Raw genomic sequence first — 22,165 nt, 5'->3', positions numbered from 1 at the left:
CCTAGCTTCTATATTTTCTTAATCACTCTCAAATTCTCCTAAATAACTCTTCTCTCCTCAAACCCAAAGAGCCTGAAGCTCTTGAAACTGAAGCAACCAGAAGAGAACTTCTCATCCTCACGGCTACCCACCTAACAACATCTGCACCCAGATAATCTGCCTGCTAAAATGGAGGAACCAGCTATACCCTTAATCTTAATTTGATCTGAACCGAGCCCCAAATCTGTACATTAGAGATGGCATTCCGTAATATTTGTTGAATTGAATCAGATATATTTCCAACCTAGTTTGCAAATTCTTGTAAGGCCTGGATTAAGTTGATATCCAGAAGGCCTCTAAATGTAATCCTCTGGGGAAGAGTCATTTATTCTTTCATTCAAGCAGTTGAGTATATCATGAGCACTATTTCAGAGGCACTTTGTTACCGAGGATTCAAAGTCTGGAGGGAACAGCAGAAATTCTATGTTAAGCAGGAGAGTGAAAACTAGTATATTAAAAAACAAATTTAAAAAATTTAAAAATCCAAAGTAGCATTAAAAAAAAGGTATCCATTCAACTGTAAATTGTTATCTGGGGGGTGCAACTGTTGTGGAGATGTTGGATTTCACTTTCATTTTACATACTCTTCTGCAATTTTTAGAGTGAATATAAATTATTTTTAATAAGGAACATTAAAAACAAACTATAAATATTTAAGAAAACAAAGAGCTAGAAACAGCTAAGTGTCATGAGGGAGATACAGATAAAAGAAATAAAGATAAAAAAGGAGTTTCTGGAACTGTTTAAATCCAGAAAAAATAGTTTGAGGGCCTCTAATATGAAGAAACTCTTAGGGCCAAAGTCATAACCCTTAAAATCCTATACCACCTAGAGATACAAGACAGTACTTCCCACAAGTTCATTCAGGATTTCACGGAAATTTCCAAATTGCCAGGAGTACTTAGGGTTAGGAAAAAAGTGATAATCTAATACGGCACATCTAGGAAGTGGGGGTGGTGGTGGTGTAAATTACCTGACTCGTAACTTTTTCACAGTTGTTCTGCACAGATACAAATAAAGATCAGAGATGGTATATATGTAGTCTAGAATTAGAGAGAATTTCCAGTAAGGACTAAAGAAAGCCCTAAACTCTGAAAAAATATTTACTCTCTAATTTGTGATTTTTTAAGCTAACAGTTGATAATTGCTATAGTTGCCCTTTGGATCTTCAGGAATGAAAAGATCCCTAAAACTAAGTAAGACTCAATAATTTAATTTTGTGTTTATATACTTAATTTATGTGTTCATTCAGGCAGTATCGGAGACTGAAGTTTGAAATACATAATGGAATATACAAACCAAATACATCACACAATCTCTGTACCTTCCATATCCTATGCCGTGTCACTAGGAATTACAGTGGACCCTTGAACAACACAGGGGTTAGGGCACCAACCCCCATGCAGTTGAAAATCTGTGTATAACTTTACAGTTAGCTCTTTGTAGATGCAAATCTGCATTGCAGATTCAACCAACCCGTGGATCATGCAGTACTGTAGTATGTGTTTATCAGAGAAAAAAAAAATCCACCAATAAGTGGATCTGTGTAGTTCAAACCCATGTTGGAAGATTCTTGTGCTGACAATATTTTAAGAACAATAGGATAAAAATTATCCTCAAGCAGATACATGTATGGTACATTTTCAAATTAGATAAAATGTGAGCATAACTTGAAGCTCATGGTGCAGAGAGAAAATAAAAATGGGAATACCTAAATTTTATATAAAGAGCATATTTTCTTATCTGGAAGAATTACTCCATGATTGGTCCCAAAAGAATTGCAGAGGGCATGCTTGGAAACTCAAATTTTTATATAAATCTAGAAGAGCCAGAAAAGATCACAGCAGATAATGAGTATAATAGAAAGAGAAAGTATTTTCAAAGGGAAGTAGTTGAAGAATAGAGTTCTCTCTTAAAGTTAAACATTTTATCTGATATTACAAGTCCAAAATCTGAGAATAGAGCAATTTATTGTAGGTATCTTTTTTCTTACATTTTTGGTGACAGAATTATTTCTCTGAGTGATTGCATATTAATAACATAGTTTCATACTACCAAAAATCCTTACCTGGGCCCCCAAAGACTCAACTGGATGCTGCTATTAACTATTTCCAAGTAATGTGTTTCCAATTGACCCAGGTTTTAAATATCCCTAGTTCAAAAAGTTCTTTCCTATATCTAGACTAAATTTTTCTTACTGTAATAAATCAAAAAGGTCAAGCTGAGTTTATCTGGCCTTGAGTGTAAAAATGATTTAAGAGCAAAAAATGATGAAATTACACAACATTCCATACATACAAGATAACATTTTATGATAGCTGTAGACTTTTATAGCCACTGCTATTTGTGCTTAGACACAAACAGGGGAAAAAAAATCATCAATAACAAAGCTAAATACTTCTATAGCTTTGCATTTTAGAAAGTAGTATTTATTTTTGAAACTCTACTTAAGTATAATAAAAATAATTCACAAATAAGCATAAGCTATATAGGAAGCTATATTAATATTCTATAATGAAATCACTATATATTGATCTAATCTCGTATTTCCAAACCAAATTTCAGATAAAGTACCTTACCTCATTTCTCATGATTCTCCAAAGATTTAATGTAATTCGGCCAACAATATTTATCTCACTCATTGTATCCGACCCATAGTCATCTCTTTCGGCTGCAAATCTATTCTCAACTTTGTCATCTATAGAAATGAATATAGGTTGCATCAGGACTCACAGAAACCAAATTTCCAAGCAAACCATGCAAAAGAAAATGAGAATAAAAATTCAAGATGAAGGTTAAAGATTAAATGTAATTCACAGTTTATTTTGTATTAGGTTTAAGAGAAAAATCATTATTTTGACTAATAAAACAATTTTTCTTTCCTCTTTAAGTTATAATTTTGTGAAATAAATGTATCTGAAAACTGTATATATTTTTCAACAATAAAAACACATATATACACTTTTTAAAAAACTAAATGCTTTTCTCTTTAAATATGATAATTACTGATGCTATTTGTTTTTTAAATAAATTTATTTATTTTTGGCTGCATTGGGTCTTCATTGCTGCACACGGTCTTTCTCTAGCTGTGGTGAGTGGGGGCTACTCTTTGTTGTGGTACGTGGGCTTCTCATTGTGGTGGCTTCTCTTGCTGCAGAGCATGGGCTCTAGGCACATAGGCTCAGTAGTTGTGGCTCACGGGCTCTAGAGCACAGGCTCAGTAGTTGTAGCGCACAGGTTTAGTTGCTCCACAGCATGTGGGATCTTCCCGGACCAGGGCTCAAACCCGTGTCCCCTGCATTGGCAGGAGGATTCTTAACCACTGCGCCACCAGGGAAGCCCTGGTGCTATTTTTATAAATACCTAACACCACATCATTTCTTTGGTGTTTGGATGAAAAATATTTATTATTAAACTGGTCATTTCTTGGGGAAAAAAATGGTAGAATTTTTAACCTAAACAATTCTCTGGGGCTTCCCTGGTGGCACAGTGGTTGAGAGTCCGCCTGCTGATGCAGGGGACACGGGTTCGTGCCCCGGTCCGGGAAGATCCCACATGCCGCAGAGCGGCTGGGGCCGTGAGCCATGGCCGCTGGGCCTGCGCGTCCGGAGCCTGTGCTCCGCAACGGGGGAGGGCCATGGCCGCTGGGCCTGCGCGTCCGGAGCCTGTGCTCTGCAACGGGGGAGGCCACAACAGTGAGAAGCCCGTGTACCAAGAAATGAGGCTTGTGTCACATGTTGAAATGATAATATCTGAATATATTCAGTTAAATAAAATATGTCCTTAAATTAAAAAAAAAAAATCTCTGAAAATTTGTTGACATTAATTAATGATTTTCATATTCAGGGTGAAATTCTATTAACTACATATGGAGAACTAGATGAAGAGTTCCTCTTACAGTGAACAGAGTTCTGAGTCTAGTTTCTAAGTGATGATTTTATCTAGAATTAGAAATTAAAATTTGTTTCTCCTATATAACACTGGGTACACATGAATGTTGTTGATAGAGGCTCTAGAATAATAAATATATTTACCATATTTGAATGTCTGTTATGTTCTAAGAACTTTACTAACATTATTTATTTTATTTTAATACAGCCACTTTATTATGTTAGTATCATTTTTATTTTGCACTATAGTACATTCTACTCAGAAATGTTTTATCTTGTCCCAGGCCAAATAGTAACAAAACCAGTATTCTAAACCTGGGTTACCTGACTCCAAAGACCATGTACACAAACCTACTGCTCGTCTTTATTTTAAAAACATAATGTTTAAGAGATTTTTTTCAAGTGTACACCATAGTGATTCAGTATTTTTGCAGATTATATTCCATTATAGGTTATTACAAGATAATGGATATAATTCCCTGTGCTATTCTGTATGAAACTAACACAATATTGTAAATCAATTTAAAAAAAGTTTAAAAAAGTGTTGTGTTTTTCCTTTCATTTTTTCATTTAACAAACACATAATGTTTACTATGTTCTCAGGCACTGTTCTAAGTATTTTATTATAGCACTATGAGATAAGTTCTGTTACGTCCCTATTCTACAGATGAACAAATTGAGGTATCGATAAGTTAAGAAACCTATCCTGTTGGATGTCTGAATCCTGCTGGCCAGGATTTGAACCCAGGTGGTCTTTCTCCAGAATGTGTGCTTTTTACCATTGGTGCTCTTTACTATGCTTTTCTACTGCATACCCTTTCTACTGCATGCCCTTTCTACTGCATGCCCGTTCTACTGCACCATGTTGCCTCATAAAAAAGGTTTCAGCAGTGTTCTAAAAGGACAGGAGCTTTCATTCATTATTCTGAAGTCATATACCTTAGTCATTACAATTAATTAATTAAAGTGCACTGAACACCCATGCTACCTATCCTGAATGTTCAGAAACCTATGCCCAAAGAAATGTTGAAAAAATTGAGATATATCACTATTCCTATCACTCAAGGGACAGAGAAGCTACAAACAATTAATGCAATGAAAAACTAAAAGCAGCTCTGCCTTTTTTTCTAAACTTTTGCAAAGCTCAAAATATTTACTGTCCTTGAATCTTCTTCAACTTCAACTTTTCCCTTTCCATTTACCAACACTTTAGATATTTTATTGACTTCATAACCCCTTTCAGGAGGTATCTTGATTGGTTTTACTAATTTTGTATGTTATCTTTACGCCTCCCAAAGTATATGCTACTTTGTCCTAGTCCAACTTGGGGGGGGGGGGCTTTAAAACAAAGTTATTAAAAATTCAGTAACTATAAACAAAACATAATTTAAAAAATGCTTTAAAAAGTAATTTTGGGGCTTCCCTGGTGGCACAGTGGTTAAGAGTCCACCTGCCGATGCAGGGGACATGGGTTCGTGCCCCGGTCCGGGAGGATCCCACATGCCGCGGAGCGGCTGGACCCGTGAGCCATGGCCACTGAGCCTGCACGTCCGGAGCCTGTGCTCCGCAACGGGAGAGGCCACAACAGTGAGAGGCCCGCGTACCGCAAAAAAAAAAAAAAAAAAAGTAATTTTGGTATGAATATTATTACTGCCCCTCTCTTCAATTAGAATCACACTATTGGGGAACAGCCTTCAAAATTCATGTAATTTTTTAGCCTGACACCCAAATAAAAAAAACAGTTAGTGTTCCTCTACCATCTCCTCATTCCTCACCAAATGGATAAAACATAGAACCAGACAAATAAAATAAAATTATGGTATATCAAGTCAAAGAAATGTTATGTGCTTCATAATGATTATAAAGACTTTCTCATAATGCAGAAAAATATTTATGTTAAAATGCTGGATAGGGCTTCCCTGGTGGCGCAGTGGTTGAAAGTCTGCCTGCCGATGCATGGGACACGGGTTCATGCACCGGTCTGGAAATATCCCACATGCCGCGGAACGGCTGGGCCCGTGAGCCATGGCCGCTGAGCCTGCGCTCCGCAGCGGAAGAGGCCACAACAGTGAGAGGCCCGCATACCGCCAAAAAAAAAAAAAAAAAAAAGCTGGATAAAAATGGGATATATGTATGATTAAAGTTTATAATGGAGTTATGTATATCTAGAACTTACACAATTTAGTATTAAAAATCAGGCTAAAACAATAATCTTGTCTTTATTTGTAATTTGCCCTGTAGTTAACAATAAAACATTCATAGTGCTTCCTACCTGGCACCCGAGAGATCATCTGGCATAAGTCAACACTCAGTGCAGCAGCCCTCTGTAAGAGGTAACCCCAGGAATGCATCTGAATCTCATATCCTAGCAGAATATCAGGATCATACCTAAAGAAGGAATGAAAAAATTAAACAAGGACCACACGTTTGAACCTTTAAGCAGAAAAACTACTTCTTTATGATATAAATTACAAAATTAAAAATCTACATTTTATAATGTTTCTCAGGTGGAAAAGGGTGATATAGTGGTGCCTATAGAATTTCTTTAGAGGAAGGGGTGGGGTGGTTAAGTTCTTAGTTCAAAGCTACTTTTGTAAAAGCAAAAGTAGTTTTTACTTAGATTATGTATTTACTTGATATGACTTGGCAAAGAGGCTGCTAAAAATTGGGGTGGGAGGCAGGCATTACCAGTAAAGTGTATGAGTGAGGGTATAATTGAGATATAACGTGGGTAGGGGCAGGGTGAAGTATGAGGGCACGTGTGGATACTGTATTTTGAAAATGATCCCCCAGGTCATTTTGTTGTCACTTCTCTACCCCTCTCCCTCTACTGTCCTTAAACAGTTGTAATGCTGAGGAAAAAATGAAAATTTCTTCCTTTTCCCTCTTAGTAAAGACTTGGTCCTCACATAAAGTAAGGCCTCTGTAACGATAAGTTCGTCCTCTAAACTTAAGAGGAAGGTGACTCAGTTTAATGGAAGAATTAAATATTAATAGGGGTGAGATTAATGTGGGGAAGCTAAACATCAGAAACTAGGTGAAAAATACGCTCACTGTGGTCACACAGTTGCACTGGTAGAACTGAACTGACGATCTGCATCCACCTTAGAAGGAGCTGCTTTGTGCTTCTTCTGAGGACTTCCACCGTGAACACCATAAAAAAGTCTGATTATAGTACAAAGGAAAATAAGCATGAAGATTTACTTCAATGGGAAAATGGTGTGGGCAAGAGAAGAACTGATTACAGTCTTAGGTGGAGAACAAAAACTTTTGAGAGTGAAAACTACTGTAATGCTATCAAATTAGAAGTTCCAAATTACTCTGATTATTGTACCATTATTCATAAAAGCCAAAAAAGTAGAGTGAAAGATCACAAAAATTTATAAAGCTGGGTTTTACGTAACTGCTTATAAAGTCACTCTGAATTATGGGATGAGCAGCCTGTCCATATTACATCACTTAACACTATTAAGTTTCACCAATGTCTACAGTTATAGATTACCCCAGTTTACTAATGTAAGCAATATATGGCTACTCAGCAAGTCTGTGGTAACAATGGATCATGGGAAGACCAGATCTATTTTTAGAACTGGTTTGCTAATATTTTATCATACTTTCATAGCTAATTTCTTTAAATGGGTATTGAATGACATTAGTTTTTACTTATAATAAAAATAAGAATGTCACAAAAATGTCTCCTTACTTAAGTGGCTAATGTCAAAAGAACTAGACTCAAACTTCTGCAATAATATTCTTTTCATTTTTCCTATTCCTTAAAGGCCCTATAAAATACATTCCCTAACATAAATTTCAATATCCAGTGATCTGCTTGTGATCCACTGTTATACTACAGACTTACAAAGTAGCCTTCAAACTTGTCAGGAGAAAAAGATAACATATATCCATGTGCTTTCCTCTATATAAAAAGGACTGAAATTTCTGAGAAAACCACTTAATTTAATAAAAATGATTAATTTAACAGAACAGCCAAATGGATCTTTTCACCGACCTATAAAAGTGTTTTCTTGGTAGAAAGTGCCACGTGGCTGGTAATTCTGGAACAAAGAGCAGGATTATAACACGAGAGAGTGGGGAGAAGCAAAAGCAAGCAAGACAATATGCAACAATGAGGCAAAGGCTCAGTCTCAGAGGTTAAAAGGGTAGATTAATTCTTAAAAAGGAAGTCCAGAAAAGTCCTAGGGCTTCAAGAAAAGAGAAGTCTCCCAACACCCTTCCTGCTCATTAGTCTTCTAAAATAACATCCAATATCTCAACACATCTTTGTTGATAGCAACTTCATCAACTCTTCCATTAAAGTTAAACTCTTCTCAGAGCAGTCAAAGATGATCTGCAATGACAAGTGCATCTCCCTATAAAGCTAACTATGTAATGTCTAAATTTGAGAAACTGGGGCAGAAGTGTTAAGTGACTCTAAGGATCGTCAGGGAAAGGAGATTTGAAGGATTCCCATACACACATGAAAGAACCCATGCAGCTGACTGCATTAATACTAAGAATATTTAGAAAAGGCATTACAATTTGGTCACAGTTAACCTTGGTCTTAAGAGAAGACTTTGGAAGATTGCTGGAGTACCTATCACATACATTTCTAAACATGGGTACAACATGAAGAAGATGCCAGATGATTACAGAGCCCTTCTGTTGACTCTTAAAATAGTTCTTCCACCTTCTTCAACTGAATTTTTTTGATTCATGAAACATCTACTTATTTACAAGAATTATTATTCCAATCAGCTACTTGCTCTGTTGTGGTAACTGACTAATAGAGTGATTAAGTACACTTATTTTCTGATAATGTTTTGAAAGTATTTTTTTCTCAATTAACAAGTACCTATTTTATAAACTACTACTGCTCAGAGATTACCACTGAAAAAACAGAAAGCTACCCTTAATGCTTCTCTTAATGGATTTATTAATATTTTGTTCTTTTAGAAAAACTGCCATTTCAGTATTTTTCAGATCTATTATATTTATTTTTTGACCTAGAGGCTGTTTTGTTTTACAAGACTCTCAAAGCTCAGAAAACATCTTTTTCAAGTTCAAAGTCCCAAGGATTCTATATTTCTTCTGTGAAAACATTCAGTGACAATAACAAAATCTTGGTGACTTGTTCTGCAATTTTTGTAAATTTTATTCACTCTACCAGGTTTCTAAAAGTTATAGAAAGAACAAGGTTGGGTAGATAGGATTAGTAGTGAAGAAAAAACTGTGCTTCTGATGAAGCATCAGAAAAAGCAGCAAATAAGAAAATAATTTTATTTGCTTAGGCAGAAAAAAGCTGCTTTACAATTAATATTTTAGATAACCCAATAACATCTGTACAGATGAGAGGTGAGGGGGCTCTAACTAGGGGAGTAGCAATGCGCATGGGGAGGGGGAGGGGAGAAGGAATGATCTTGAAAGATAATTCTGAGGTTAAATGGATAGGATGTAATGCATGGATTAGAGAAGAAAAAAAGGTAGGACTCAAAACTTAAATTATTTAAGTTAGGGAGTCCGGGGAAATGTGAAATTAATAGTTCAAGGAAATACAGAAAGAGAAAAATGTTTGTGACAAGAAGATAATGAATTTGGTTTTACTTGTGTAATATCGCTTTGCATTATTTTATGTGTTTGCCACCTGAGCAGGTAAATATTAAGAACAGAAAAATAAAGACAATAAAACTCTTTGAGAATATGCATCTATATCTTATTCAATCTTATATTCAGCACTTAAGAACTGTACCTTACACATAGAGTTAATATTTAAGTACTGACCAGGCTAAGAGTTTTATGTGCTTTATCTCACTTAATTCTCGTATCTATTACCCCTTTTACAGATGAGGAAACCAAAGTTTAGAGAGATAATTAACTTGCTCAAGACAAAAAGACAGAGCTGGCTGACTCCCAAGCCTACGCTCTTAGCAAAACCTGTGTAGAGTAGGTGCTCAACAAATGAGGTATAAGAAGGAAATAATCTTTTAGGGAGCTGTTTGGACTAATATATAAAGGACATTACAGAATTGAAATGTTGATATTTAAGCATTTTTCTCTTTTTCTAATAGCCATATCATCTTTTGAATAAGAACCAGAAGTTAGTTTTATTTTGTTTACTGCATTTTTCTTAACAACCAGTATAATTCATGTTATGGACATTTAAGAAAGTTACTACACTTGCAAATGATTGGTAAGATTCTCAATGTTCACAGGTAATCCTATTGCTGGGAATAAACCTAACAAGGAGAAGACAAGCATACAAAGCCCAGGGACATTACTGGATATGTGCTGGCCCATAAAATGGTATCTGCCTAAAACTCTTACGTGTTCCTTTTGCTAAGCTGCTTGCAGTGGGGGTACTAAAAGTACCTGACATGTTGATATCTCTATGAGAAGATAAAAGATAGGACTGACAATGGCAAGACTCAAATGGATGGGAATCCATCCAGTCACCGGTGCAATAAATAGTAAAAATACATTCCTCTTTTTTCCTCCCTAGAGTGGTGGGTAGCAGCATATCATTTTTTTTATGCTTTGACATTTAATCTAATTTTGTTTCACTGAAAACATTTTCTGGTTTTCTGATTTTCAAAATGGTTTATGTTAACCCATCTGGGATGCAATCAGATGTTGAATTAGTAAAACATCACCTTGACCTTTCTTTTTTTTTTTTTTTTTTTTGCAGTACGCGGGCCTCTCACTGTTGTGGCCTCTCCCATTGCGGAGCACAGGCTCCGGACGCGCAGGCTCAGCGGCCATGGCTCACGGGCCCAGCCGCTCCGCGGCATGTGGGATCTTCCCGGACCGGGGCACGAACCCGTGTCCCCTGCATCGGCAGGTAGACTCTCAACTACTGCGCCACCAGAGAAGCCCCACCTTGATCTTTAATGCAGGATATCGTCTCAGTTTTATAGGAAAAAGTTCGACTACAAAAGCAGAACAGAAAGGCTTGAGTGTAACAACACGCTCAAGGACAGCTTTTATCCATACATCAGGATCCAGAGTATTTTCCAGCCTGCTTTAGGCATTTAAAAACCTAAATCTAGCAATGGGCAATGGCTACTAAGAGTTATACTCTTGAGAAAATGCAAAAGAGATCCACTTAATTGTTTAATTTTTAAATTAAAATTTTTTTGGTTAAAAACTCTTTCATAAATTTTGACAAGATTCTACTATCAAGCATCAAAGCCAACTATCAAATGGTCAAAAGAGATTTTCAAGAAACTATGTGCACAGATAGTCCTAAATTTATGAACAAATTACATTTCAAAGTTTTTTGGAAATACTGATTTGTTTAAAACTCAGAAAAAATTTTCTTTAAAAAAAAAAAAAAGAAAAAGAAAAGAGGTACTGAAATGGTGGCTGGCTCCCAAGGTAGAAGACTATTTAATGAATAATACAATTTAACTTTAGTACAGTTACCCATTATTTCATCACCATAGAAAAATGCTAAAATCCAACTGGGAAAGCTAGAGGCTAAGCTAATATTTCTCTTTCACTGGCCCCAAATCCTGAGAGTAGAATACTCCTTTTCTTATTCCTAATCTGCTGGAAATGGTGATGGTGGTTGGAGATGAGGGCAAAATCCTTTCCGGGCTAACTTTTCTTTCAAGGGCCATAGGAAGGTATTCGCTTCCTATTTTTTTAAATTTTTTAATAATTTTTTTTCTTTTTTATTTATTTATTTGTGGCTGAGTTGGGTCTTTGTTGCTGCATGTGGGCTTCCTCTAGTTGCGGCGAGTGGAGGCTACTCTTCGTCGCAGTGCATGGGCTTCTCCTTGCGGTGGCTTCTCGTTGCGGAGCACAGGATCTAGGTGTGTGGGCTTCAGTAGTTGTGGCACATGGGCTTTAGTAGTTGTGGCTCGCAGGTTCTAGAGCGCAGGCTCAGTAGTTGTGGCGCACGGGCTTAGTTGCTCCACGGCATCATGTGGGATCTTCCCAGACCAGGGCTTGAACCTGTGTCCCCTGCACTGGCAGGCGGATTCCTAACCACCACACCATCAGGGAAGCCCATCACTTCCTATTTTTAACTTTCACCTATATTAATCAAAAGTAGCACAAAAGGACTCTGAACAAAAACTGGAAAAAAAATCAGAAAATACAAAACAATACCTCTTTATTATATGTGCAATTTCTTGAAAAAGTGCCTTCTCATCAGCAGCATAGGTAACTTCTAGTCCTGTAATCCCAGATCTAATAAGCAATGGGGTCTGATATCTGATATCTAAGAATAAACAAAATATTTATTACATATAATTGTTTAAGTAATATTATCCCTTACTTTTGAGTAAGACTATGCACCTAAAATACTTTAAAATGAGACAGCATTCCCCAAAGTAAATATGTAATTAGCTCAGTTTCTTGAAAATTTTCTTAAAGGTTTTCTAGTACATGTAACTGAAAATTCAAATTTCATATTTTCAATTATTTTCCTGAAAAGTCTACATTCACAAAATTCCCCAGATAACGTGTCACCCAAAAAGAAATATTATTACTTTGTTTCTTCCTACAGGAAGAGGCTTGCTTAGTGGAGAATATTTTACTCAGTGGTATGCTGGAGAATGCTTATAAGCACCTCTCCAGGAAAGAAAAAAAAAAAGCCCTGATTTGTACTTCTCGTCTATATCCAAGATGTGAAAACTTCCCACCATGGCTAATTTGAAACTACCAATGTGACATCAACTAGTTCAAAAAATTCATGAAAATTTAGCATTGGCTTGTGAACTGGTACAAGCCAGCTCAAGCACATCACTGATTAAACTGCAAATTCCTGTACAGTTTTGTTATATGTTAAGACTTCCTCCTCAATTGACTGAATTCACATATTACTATTTAAAATTGCAGAGGAACACCTGGTATTTTATAAACTGCCTTACATGGTATCCTATATGAAGTACCTCTGAACCAAAAGTGTGTGTATTTAGGAAGAGATATCAACAAAATTAGAATATATCTTAAGTCTTTTATAAACCATTAACTTACAGTAGTAACTTAACTCCTTAAAGTAAAGAGAAACTCTGTATTAGCAGCAAAATACCAGCATGCATATATAAGGAAGGCTGTCCACCCAACGTACACAATTATTTGACTTCAGTATTAACAATTAGTATTTTATATAATAATATTTAGATCAAATTAGATATGCTAATTGGAAATTTTATTAAGCTCTTTATATTGTATTGTTTCTGACTTCTAACAATAATTCAAGAATAATGAATTTAGGACAAAGCTATAGACAACATTTCCTACTCCCACCTCAGCAAACATTTTACAGAGGAGTTCCTTATGCTTGCTTGGTTTAGATCTTGAGCAAAGAAACTGTGCCATTAAAAGTTTCATCCTAATGTAGGTAGGTATAAAATTAATAAAAATGAACAATACCTTGACTAGAGACTGTCTTGTCTTTATCAATCACTATTACACCCGTGAGTTCTGTTTTGTCTGTATCCAGCAGTGGAGTGTCAGATGAGATGCAGTAGAACAGAGCACAGATTGGGTCAAATTCAGGATCTGGTTCTAAGTCTCGTCTAGTTCGAGCATGTAATTCCACACTGATTAGAGTAAGATTTTGTATCTATAAAAGGAAATAAAAATCACACTTTTAAACATTTTTTTTGAGACATGCCGAAAGAAGTATGTTTCACTAAGACTCTAAGGAAATACACGTGTAAAATTACAGAAAAAAATGGTTATAAAGGACACATTCACAATTTAACACTCCACAAATTAAAACTAGATTTTTACTTCTAAGATTAGCTTAAATCAATTCACGTTTTTCTTTTAGAAAATCTGCTTACGCTGTAATTTCTTAATGACAACACACACTTAAAACTATCTGTCTAGAGTACATGCAGTGCCTCTGAATTTTCGCAATTTCTATTTGAGAAAGAGAATGACTAGTCCAGGTGGTCGTACATTCAAACCAAAGTCTGTTGATTTTACCTTTTACTTTCTACCCAGTTAATTATAGTTTTACCTATATTTTAAACGGAAAAGACAGATATTTTTTAGTTTGAAACTCCTACCTATTAATCCTCTGAGGGCTACTTAAATTTAGAGTTTTGTACATACTAGGCAGATTTTTCATTACAGTTTTTCCTGAAAACAAAAAATCATAAGAATTGTATGGTGTCAACTACACAATAGCCAGCTTTTTGCCTATGCACATTTTCTCTTTGACATATAATGCAAAAAATGTAATATTTTGCTTTTTACACTTATTTTCCTATGCTAATAAAAACTCTTCTTAACTGTAATCCTTTGTTATTTTTCTAAGACAGAGTAAGAATAAACTCTGGGTAAGAAAAACAAGATATATGTTGGATGATTAATGATTACAGCTAGAATTATAGCCATCATTGTACCAGTAATACACATATACCTGGCAATGAAAAATTAGTAGACTACTGGTAATTACTCAGATCATATAAATTTAATAAAGGATTTATATTTTGTATTTATCTTGCATGCCATCTGTTGAAGAAATGTAAATGCAAGGCTCTCCTTAGTGATGGGAGTAGAATTTGGTAGATATCTTTGGAGGACAACTTAGAAATATCTACCAAAATTTTAAAAGGACAGAACAAATTAGGGGTTACCAGTGGGAAGAGAGAAGGGGAGACGGTCAAGATACAGACAGGGGATTAAGAGATAAAAAACACTATGTATAAAATAAATAAGCAACAAGGATATTTTGTACAGTACAGGGAAATACAGCCATTATTTTATAATAACTTTTTTTGTTGTTTTTTTTTTTTTTTGCGGTACGCGGGCCTCTCACTGTTGTGGCCTCTCCCGTTGTGGAGCACAGGCTCCGGGCGCGCAGGCTCAGCGGCCATGGCTCACGGGCCCAGCTGCTCCGCAGCATGTGGGATCTTCCCAGACCGGGGCACGAACCCGTGTTCCCTGCATCCCCAGGCGGACTCTCAACCACTGCGCCACCAGGGAAGCCCTCAACTTCACTTTTATTTCGCAAAAATAGATTAAGATCCTGAACATTTCAGCTGCAAAATTATGGCATAACCTTATCTGTAAGAGGAGTTTGCATTCTACATAACTTTCCCATAGGTTTTGGGTATTTTCTTCACTTGGGTTTCATCAGAAGTTTATTACTTTTTCCTTTGCTCTTGAAATTTAGGTGTTGGATATGTCTTATGTCCATTACATTAGAACTGATGAAGCATTAGTGTTATCTGCAGAGGCAAGTAAAAGATTAAGACAATCGTAGAGATACTGTTGTTTAAAAAGCATTGCTGGGCTTCCCTCGTGGCACAGTGGTTGAGAGTCCGCCTGGCGATGCAGGGGACATAGGTTTGTGCCCCGGTCCGGGAAGATCACACGTGCCACGGAGTGGCTGGGCCCGCAAAAAAAAAAAAAAAAAAAAAAAAATTGAATCACTATGTTGTACACCTGAAACTAATATAATGTTGTAAATCAACTATATTTCAATTAGAAAAAAAGACATATCCTTTGATCTAGCATTTATACTCTTGAGAATAAGCCTGTAGATATATTCATATATGTAGCCAAAATATATGCACAAAGATGTTCACTAAAGATGATAATATTTTCAGTTTTTTATAAGTTAAAAAGACTAAAAACCTAAATGTCTATCAGTTGGGAACTGGTTACATAAATTATGTGGCTTCCATAAAAACTACAGAATGGAAAACTCTGTAGCCTTTAAAATTTTCAAAAGAATGAGCCAGATCTACGTGTCCTAAAATGGAAAGACCACCATAATACACGGATAAATGGAACGAGTGTAGTATGCTTCCATGTATGTTAAAAATGTTAAGTACATGCATAGAAAATGTCTGCAAAGAGACAAAAAATATAAAACTGTTTATTGCTTTTGGGGAAGTGGACTGCTTAGTCAGGTGGGAGAGAAGCTTACTTTTCAATGGAAATCTTTTTGTCTTTTTTTTTTTTAACATCTTTATTGTAGTATAATTGCTTTACAATGGTGTGTTAGTTTCTGCTTTATAACAAAGTGAATCAGCTATACATATACATATATCCCCATATCTCCTCCCTCTTGTGCCTCCCTCCCATCCTCCCTATCCCACCCCTCTAGGTGGTCACAAAGCACCAAGCTGATCTCCCTGTGCTATGCAGCTGCTTCCCACTAGCTATCTATTTTACATTTGGTAGTGTATATATGCCCATGCCACTCTCTCACTTCGTCCCAGCTTACCCTTCCCCCTCCCCATGTCCTCAAGTCCATTCTCTATGTCTGTGTCTTTATTCCTGTCTTACCCCTAGGTTCTTCATGACATTTTTTTTCTTAGATTCCATATATATGTGTTAGCATACGGTATTTGTCTTTCTCTTTCTGACTTACTTCACTCTGTATGACAGACTCTAGGTCCATCCACCTCACTACAAATAACTCAATTTTGTTTCTTTATATGGCTAATATTCCATTGTATATATGTGCCACATCTTCTTTATCCATTCATCTGTTGATAGACACTTAACGTTGCTTCCATGTCCTGGCTATTGTAAATAGAGCTGCAATGAACATTGTGGTAATCTTTTTGTCATGATGTTAAATTTTTTACCATGTACATGTATGTAATAGTGCATGCATTCATTAGTAACTTTGTTATTAAGTACTTTTTAAAATATAAGAACATTAATTATGCATGTATAAGGCATATGGAATAAAACAAATTTCCAAAAATCCACCACTTTCCTTAAGAAATATATATTGCTGTTTCTATTTTTTTAAAAAACAAGTAATACTAAAAAAAAATTAAACCAAGTAAAATGGGGAGCTAATGAAAAGAACTTTTACTTTTAAATATATACTCTCCAGGATTTATTCTTTTAAACGATAAGCATGTACAAAAATGTGAAATGGAAAACCTCTCTCCAAACCCAAACAAAACAAAAAAAAAACCCACTTTAATTAGGAAACAATGAACACGTGGAAAGACTATGGAGAAGCCTGAAGACAATTTCAGGTCAAAAAGAGTCTTGGAGGTTGACTTATTCATATACCAGGCCAAACTGCACACTCAAATTTTGCCTTTTTATTCCTCAACATAAAATGCATTAGTGTTCTTAGGGGCATTTTTTTCTAAGCCAACATATGGAATGAAGAGATGGAGAGAGAGATGTACTAAGTGTTATCAGTAAAGACATGGGTAAGAAAGGGACAAGGGGGGCAGAGTCAAGATGGCATAATAGGAGAACGTGGATTTACATCTCCTCAAAGCTAGGGCACCTACCAGACACCAGTGGGGGACTATAGACACCTAGGGCATGGGAGGAACCCCCACCGACTGGGTAGGACGTGGGGCATGGGGGGAGTGAAGGGGGAGGAGAACTGGAGGTGGCCCAGGACTGCTGCCCCTGAGGGGCGGCTGGGGAGGGGAAGGGATCCCACGACCGAAGGGGGAAATTGGGGGACCACTGGAAGGGCAGAGGATCAAAAGGGAGCATGGCCAGGCGTCCCCTGCCCACGTGGACCCCCAGGAACCTGATGAGATCCCAGGCCTGATCCTCTGCCCACCTAGGTGCCCTCTAGCTGTGCGGGTCCGGAAGGAATGGGAGGGAGGAAAGGGGGAGCAAAAGTAAAGGCTGGACCTCTGGGACCGGCTGAGGGGTGGCTCGGGGAGGGCAGGAGTTCCTACACCCAGTGGGACCCATCCATGGTTAGGGGTCCAGCGGTGATGGGGGAGACTCTGGGGGAGATGGTGCGGGAGTGGTGCGAGGAAATGGAAGGGATCAGGGTCAGCGCTTTCCCTGTCTACTTAGGCACCAGGGAGCCTGTTGGGCTCCCGGGCCTAATCCTGTGCCCTCCAAGCCTCCCTCCTGCAAAGCGGAGCCCAAGCCCCGCCCCTACACCCCCACCCAGGGCCCCACCTCTACACTCAGAGACCCACCACAATACCTGGGCCTAAACCTCACCCACACACCCTTACTCAGGGCCCTACCTCCAAACTCTGGAACTCCACACTCCAGAGGCCCTCCTTTCCATGTGCTGCCTCTCCCCCCTGAGAGGCCCTGCCCCACACTTGAACACACACCCCCCCCCCACCAACCACCTAGGTCCTGCCCCACCCTAAACCCTGCCTCTGCCTAAGTTACACCCCCCCACCTAAACTCCACCCCCACAGCCAAGGCTTTTTTTTTTCTTTTCTTTTCTTTTTTCCTCTTTTAGATTGGGGTTCTCTTTTGCTTTGTTGATTCAATGTTGTTGATTCTTTAATATTTTGATTTTTCCTAATAAATCTTTTATTTTTCTAATTTTATTTTATTCTTTATACTTTGTTATCGTTCTCTCCTTTTGGCTTGTTCCCCCCACCCTTTCTTTTTTCTGTTGTGGTTTTATTTTACCTTGTTGCAGTTCTTTCAATTATAGTTTAATTTTTCCTAACGTATTTTCTATCTTTCTAATTTTATTTTTTTATTCTTTGATATTGTACTGCTCCTTTTTCTCTCGCTCTCTCTTTTTTTTTTTAACCGTGCCATGAAGCTTGCGAGATCTTGGTTCCCAGGCTGGAGGTTGGGCCCGAGTTCCTGTGGTGGGAACTCCCAGTCCAAACTGCTGGACTAACAGAGAACCTCAGACCCCAGGGAATATCAATCGGAGTGAGGCCTCCCGTAGGTCCTCATCTCAGCACCAAAACCCAACTCTATCTAACTGCCTGCAAACTCCACTGCTGGACGTCTCAGGTCAAACAACCAGTGAGACAGAAATACAGTACCACCCATCAAAAAAAAAAAACCCTACAAAAAAATACATTACAGACGAAGGAGCAAGGTAAAACCCACAAGACCAAATAAATGAAGACGAAATAGGCAACCTACCTGAAAAAGAATTCAGAGTAATGATAGTAAAGATGATCCAAAATCTCAGAAACAGAATGGAGAAAATACAAGAAACATTTAACAAGGATCTAGAAGAACTAAAGAGCAAACAAAAACTGATGAGCAACACAATTACTGAAATTAAAAATACTGTAAAAGGAATCAACAGCAGAATAACTGAGGCAGAAGAACAGATAAGTGACCTGAAAGATAAAATAGTGGAAATAACTACTGCAGAGCAGAATAAAGAAAAAACGATGAAAAGAATTGAGGACAATCTCAGAGACCTCTGGGACAAAATTAAATGCACCAACATTCGAATTATAGGGGTCCCAGAAGAAGAGAAAAAGGAAGAGACTGAGAAAATATTTGAAGAGATTATAGTCGAAAACTTCCCTAACATGGGAAACGAAATAGTCAGTCAAGTCCAGGAAGCACAGAGAGTCCCATACAGGATAAACCCAAAGAGAAACACGCCAAGACACATATTAATCAAACTCTCAAAAATTAAATACAAAGAAAACATATTAAAAGCAGCAAGAGAAAAGCAACAAATAACATACAAGGGAATCCCCATAAGGTTAACAGCTGATTTTTCAGCAGAAACACTGCAAGCCAGAAGGGAGTAGCAGGACATATTTAAAGTGATGAAAGGGAAAAACCTACAACCAAGGTTACTCTACCCAGCAAGGATCCCATTCAGATTCAATGGAGAAATTAAAACCTTTAAAGATAAAGCAAAAGTTAAGAGAATTCACCACCAAACCAGCTTTACAGCAAATGCTAAAGGAACTTCTCTGGGCAGGAAATACAAGACAAGGAAAAGACCTGCAAAAACAAACCCAAAACAATTAAGAAAATGGTAATAGGAACATAAATATCAATAATCACCTTAAATGTAAATGAATTAAATGCTACAACCAAAAGACATAGACTGTCTGACTGGATACAGAAACAAGACCCGTACATATGCTGTCTACAAGAGACCCAATTCAGACCTAGGGACAAATACAGACTGAAAGTGAGGGGACGGAAAAAGATATTCCATGCAAGTGGAAATCAAAAGAAAGCTGGAGTAGCAATTCTCATATCAGACAAAATAGACTTTAAAATAAAGACTACTACAAGAGACAAAGAAGGACACTATGTAATGATCAAAGGATCAATACAAGAAGAAGATATAACAATTGTAAATATTTATGCACCCAACATAGGAGCACCTCAGTACACACGGCAATGCTAACAGCCATAAAAGGGGAAATTGACAGTAACACCGAAATAGTAGGGGACTTTAACACCCCACTTTCACCAACGGACAGATCATCCAAAATGAAAATGAATAAGGAAACACAAGTTTTAAATGACACATTAAGATGGACTTAACTGATATTTATAGGACATTCCAACCAAAAACAACAGAATACACTTTCTTATCAAGTGCTCATTGAACATTCTCCAGGATAGACCATATCTTGGGTCACAAATCAAGCCTAGGTAAATTTAAGAAAACTGAAATTGTATCAAGTATCTTTTCTGACCACAACGCTATGAGACTAGATATCAGTTACAGGAAAAAAACTGTAAAAAAAATACAAACACATGGAGGCTAAATAATACACTACTAATTAACCAAGAGATCACTGAAGAAATCAAAAAATACCTAGAAACAAATGACAATGAAAGCACAACGAACCAAAACCTATGGGATGAAGTAAAAGCAGTTCTAAGAGGGAAGTTTATAGCATACAATGCTACCTCAAGAAACAAGAAAAATCTCAAATAAACAATCTAAACTTACACCTAGAGGAATTAGGGAAAGAAGAACAAAAAACCCCCAAAGTTAGCAGAAGGAAAGAAATCATAAAGATCAGATCAGAAATAAGAAATAAATGAAAAAGAAATGAAGGAAACAACAGCAAAGATCAATAAAACTAAAAGCTGGTTCTTTGAGAAGATAAACAAAGTTGATAAACCATTAGCCAGACTCATCCAGAAAAAAAGCGAGAAGACTCAGATCAATAGAATTAGAAATGAAAAAGGAGAGGTAACAAATTACACTGCAGAAGTACAAAGGATCATGAGAGACTTCTACAAGAAACTATAGGCCAATAAAATGGACAACCTGGAAGAAATGGACAAATTCGTAGAAAAGCACAACCTTCCAAGACTGAACCGGGAAGAAATAGAAAATATTAACAAATGACAAGCACTGAAATTGAAACTGTGATTAAAAATCTTCCAACAAACAAAAGCCCAGGACCAGATACCTTCACAGGCAAATTCTCTCAAACATTTAGAGAAGAGCTAACACCCATCCTTCTCAAACCCTTCCAAAATATAGCAGAGGGAGGAACATTCCCAGGCTCATTCTACGAGGCCACCATCAACCTGATACCAAAACTAGACAAAGATGTCACAGAAAAATAAAACTACAGGCCAACAATATCTCTGATGAACAAAGATGCAAAAATCCTCAACAAAATACTAGCAAACAGAATCCAACAGCACATTAAAAGGATCATACACCATGATCAATGGGGTTTATCCCAGGAATGAAGGATTCTTTAATATATGCAAATCAATCAATGTGATACACCATATTAACAAACTGAAGGAGAAAAACCATATGGCCATCTCAATCAATGCAGAAAAAGCTTCTGACAAAATTCAACACCCGTTTATGATAAAAACTCTCCAGAAAGTAGGCATAGAGGGAACCTACTGCAACATAATAAAGACCACATATGACAAACCCACAGCCAACATCGTTCTCAATGGTGAAAAACTGAAACCATTTCCTCTAAGATCAGGAATAAGGCAAGGTTGCTCACTCTCATGACTATTATTCAACATAGTTTTGGAAGTTGTAGCCAGGGCAATCAGAGAAGAAAAAGAAATAAAAGGAATACAAATTGGAAAAGAAGAAGTAAAACTGTCACTGTTTGCAGATGACATGATACTACACATAGAGAATCCTAAAGATGCTACCAGAAAACTACTAAAGCTAATCAATGAATTTGGTAGAATAGCGGGATACAAAATTAATGCACAGAAATCTCTTGCATTCCTATACACTAATGATGAAAAATCTGAAAGAGAAATTAAGGAAACACTCCCATTTACCATTGCAACAAAAAGAAAAAAATACCTAGGAATAAACTTACCTAAGGAGACAAAAGACCTGTATGCAGAAAACTATAAGACAATGATGAGAGAAATTAAAGATGATACAAACAGATGGAGAGATATACTGTGTTCCTGGATTGGAAGAATCAACATTGTGAAAATGACTCTACTACCCAAAGCAATCTACAGATTCAGTGCAATCCCTATCAAACTACCACTGGCATTTTTCACAGAACTAGAACAAAAAATTGCACAATTTGTATGGAAACACAAAAGACCCCAAATAGCCAAAG

At 37.0% G+C, this 22,165-nt stretch overlaps 1 protein-coding gene across 4 annotated transcripts in view; it reads right to left on the bottom strand.

The window, feature by feature from the left end:
* REV3L (REV3 like, DNA directed polymerase zeta catalytic subunit) overlaps positions 1-22,165 on the bottom strand; it is a 245,390-nt gene that overhangs the window by 44,469 nt on the left and 178,756 nt on the right. For all 4 annotated transcript variants that reach the window (XM_067702334.1, XM_067702333.1, XM_067702331.1 and 1 more), the window contains 4 exons: positions 13,308-13,500; positions 12,039-12,150; positions 6,202-6,317; positions 2,619-2,737 (listed from right to left, as the gene is read on the bottom strand). In XM_067702334.1, coding sequence (XP_067558435.1) covers positions 2,619-2,737; positions 6,202-6,317; positions 12,039-12,150; positions 13,308-13,500 — 540 coding nt within the window. The remainder of the gene's footprint in view (positions 1-2,618; positions 2,738-6,201; positions 6,318-12,038; positions 12,151-13,307; positions 13,501-22,165) is intronic.

The sequence above is a fragment of the Pseudorca crassidens genome, chromosome 13, assembly GCF_039906515.1.
Source record: "Pseudorca crassidens isolate mPseCra1 chromosome 13, mPseCra1.hap1, whole genome shotgun sequence".
Lineage (NCBI taxonomy): Eukaryota > Metazoa > Chordata > Mammalia > Artiodactyla > Delphinidae > Pseudorca > Pseudorca crassidens.
This window is presented reverse-complemented; position numbering and strand designations above follow the sequence as displayed.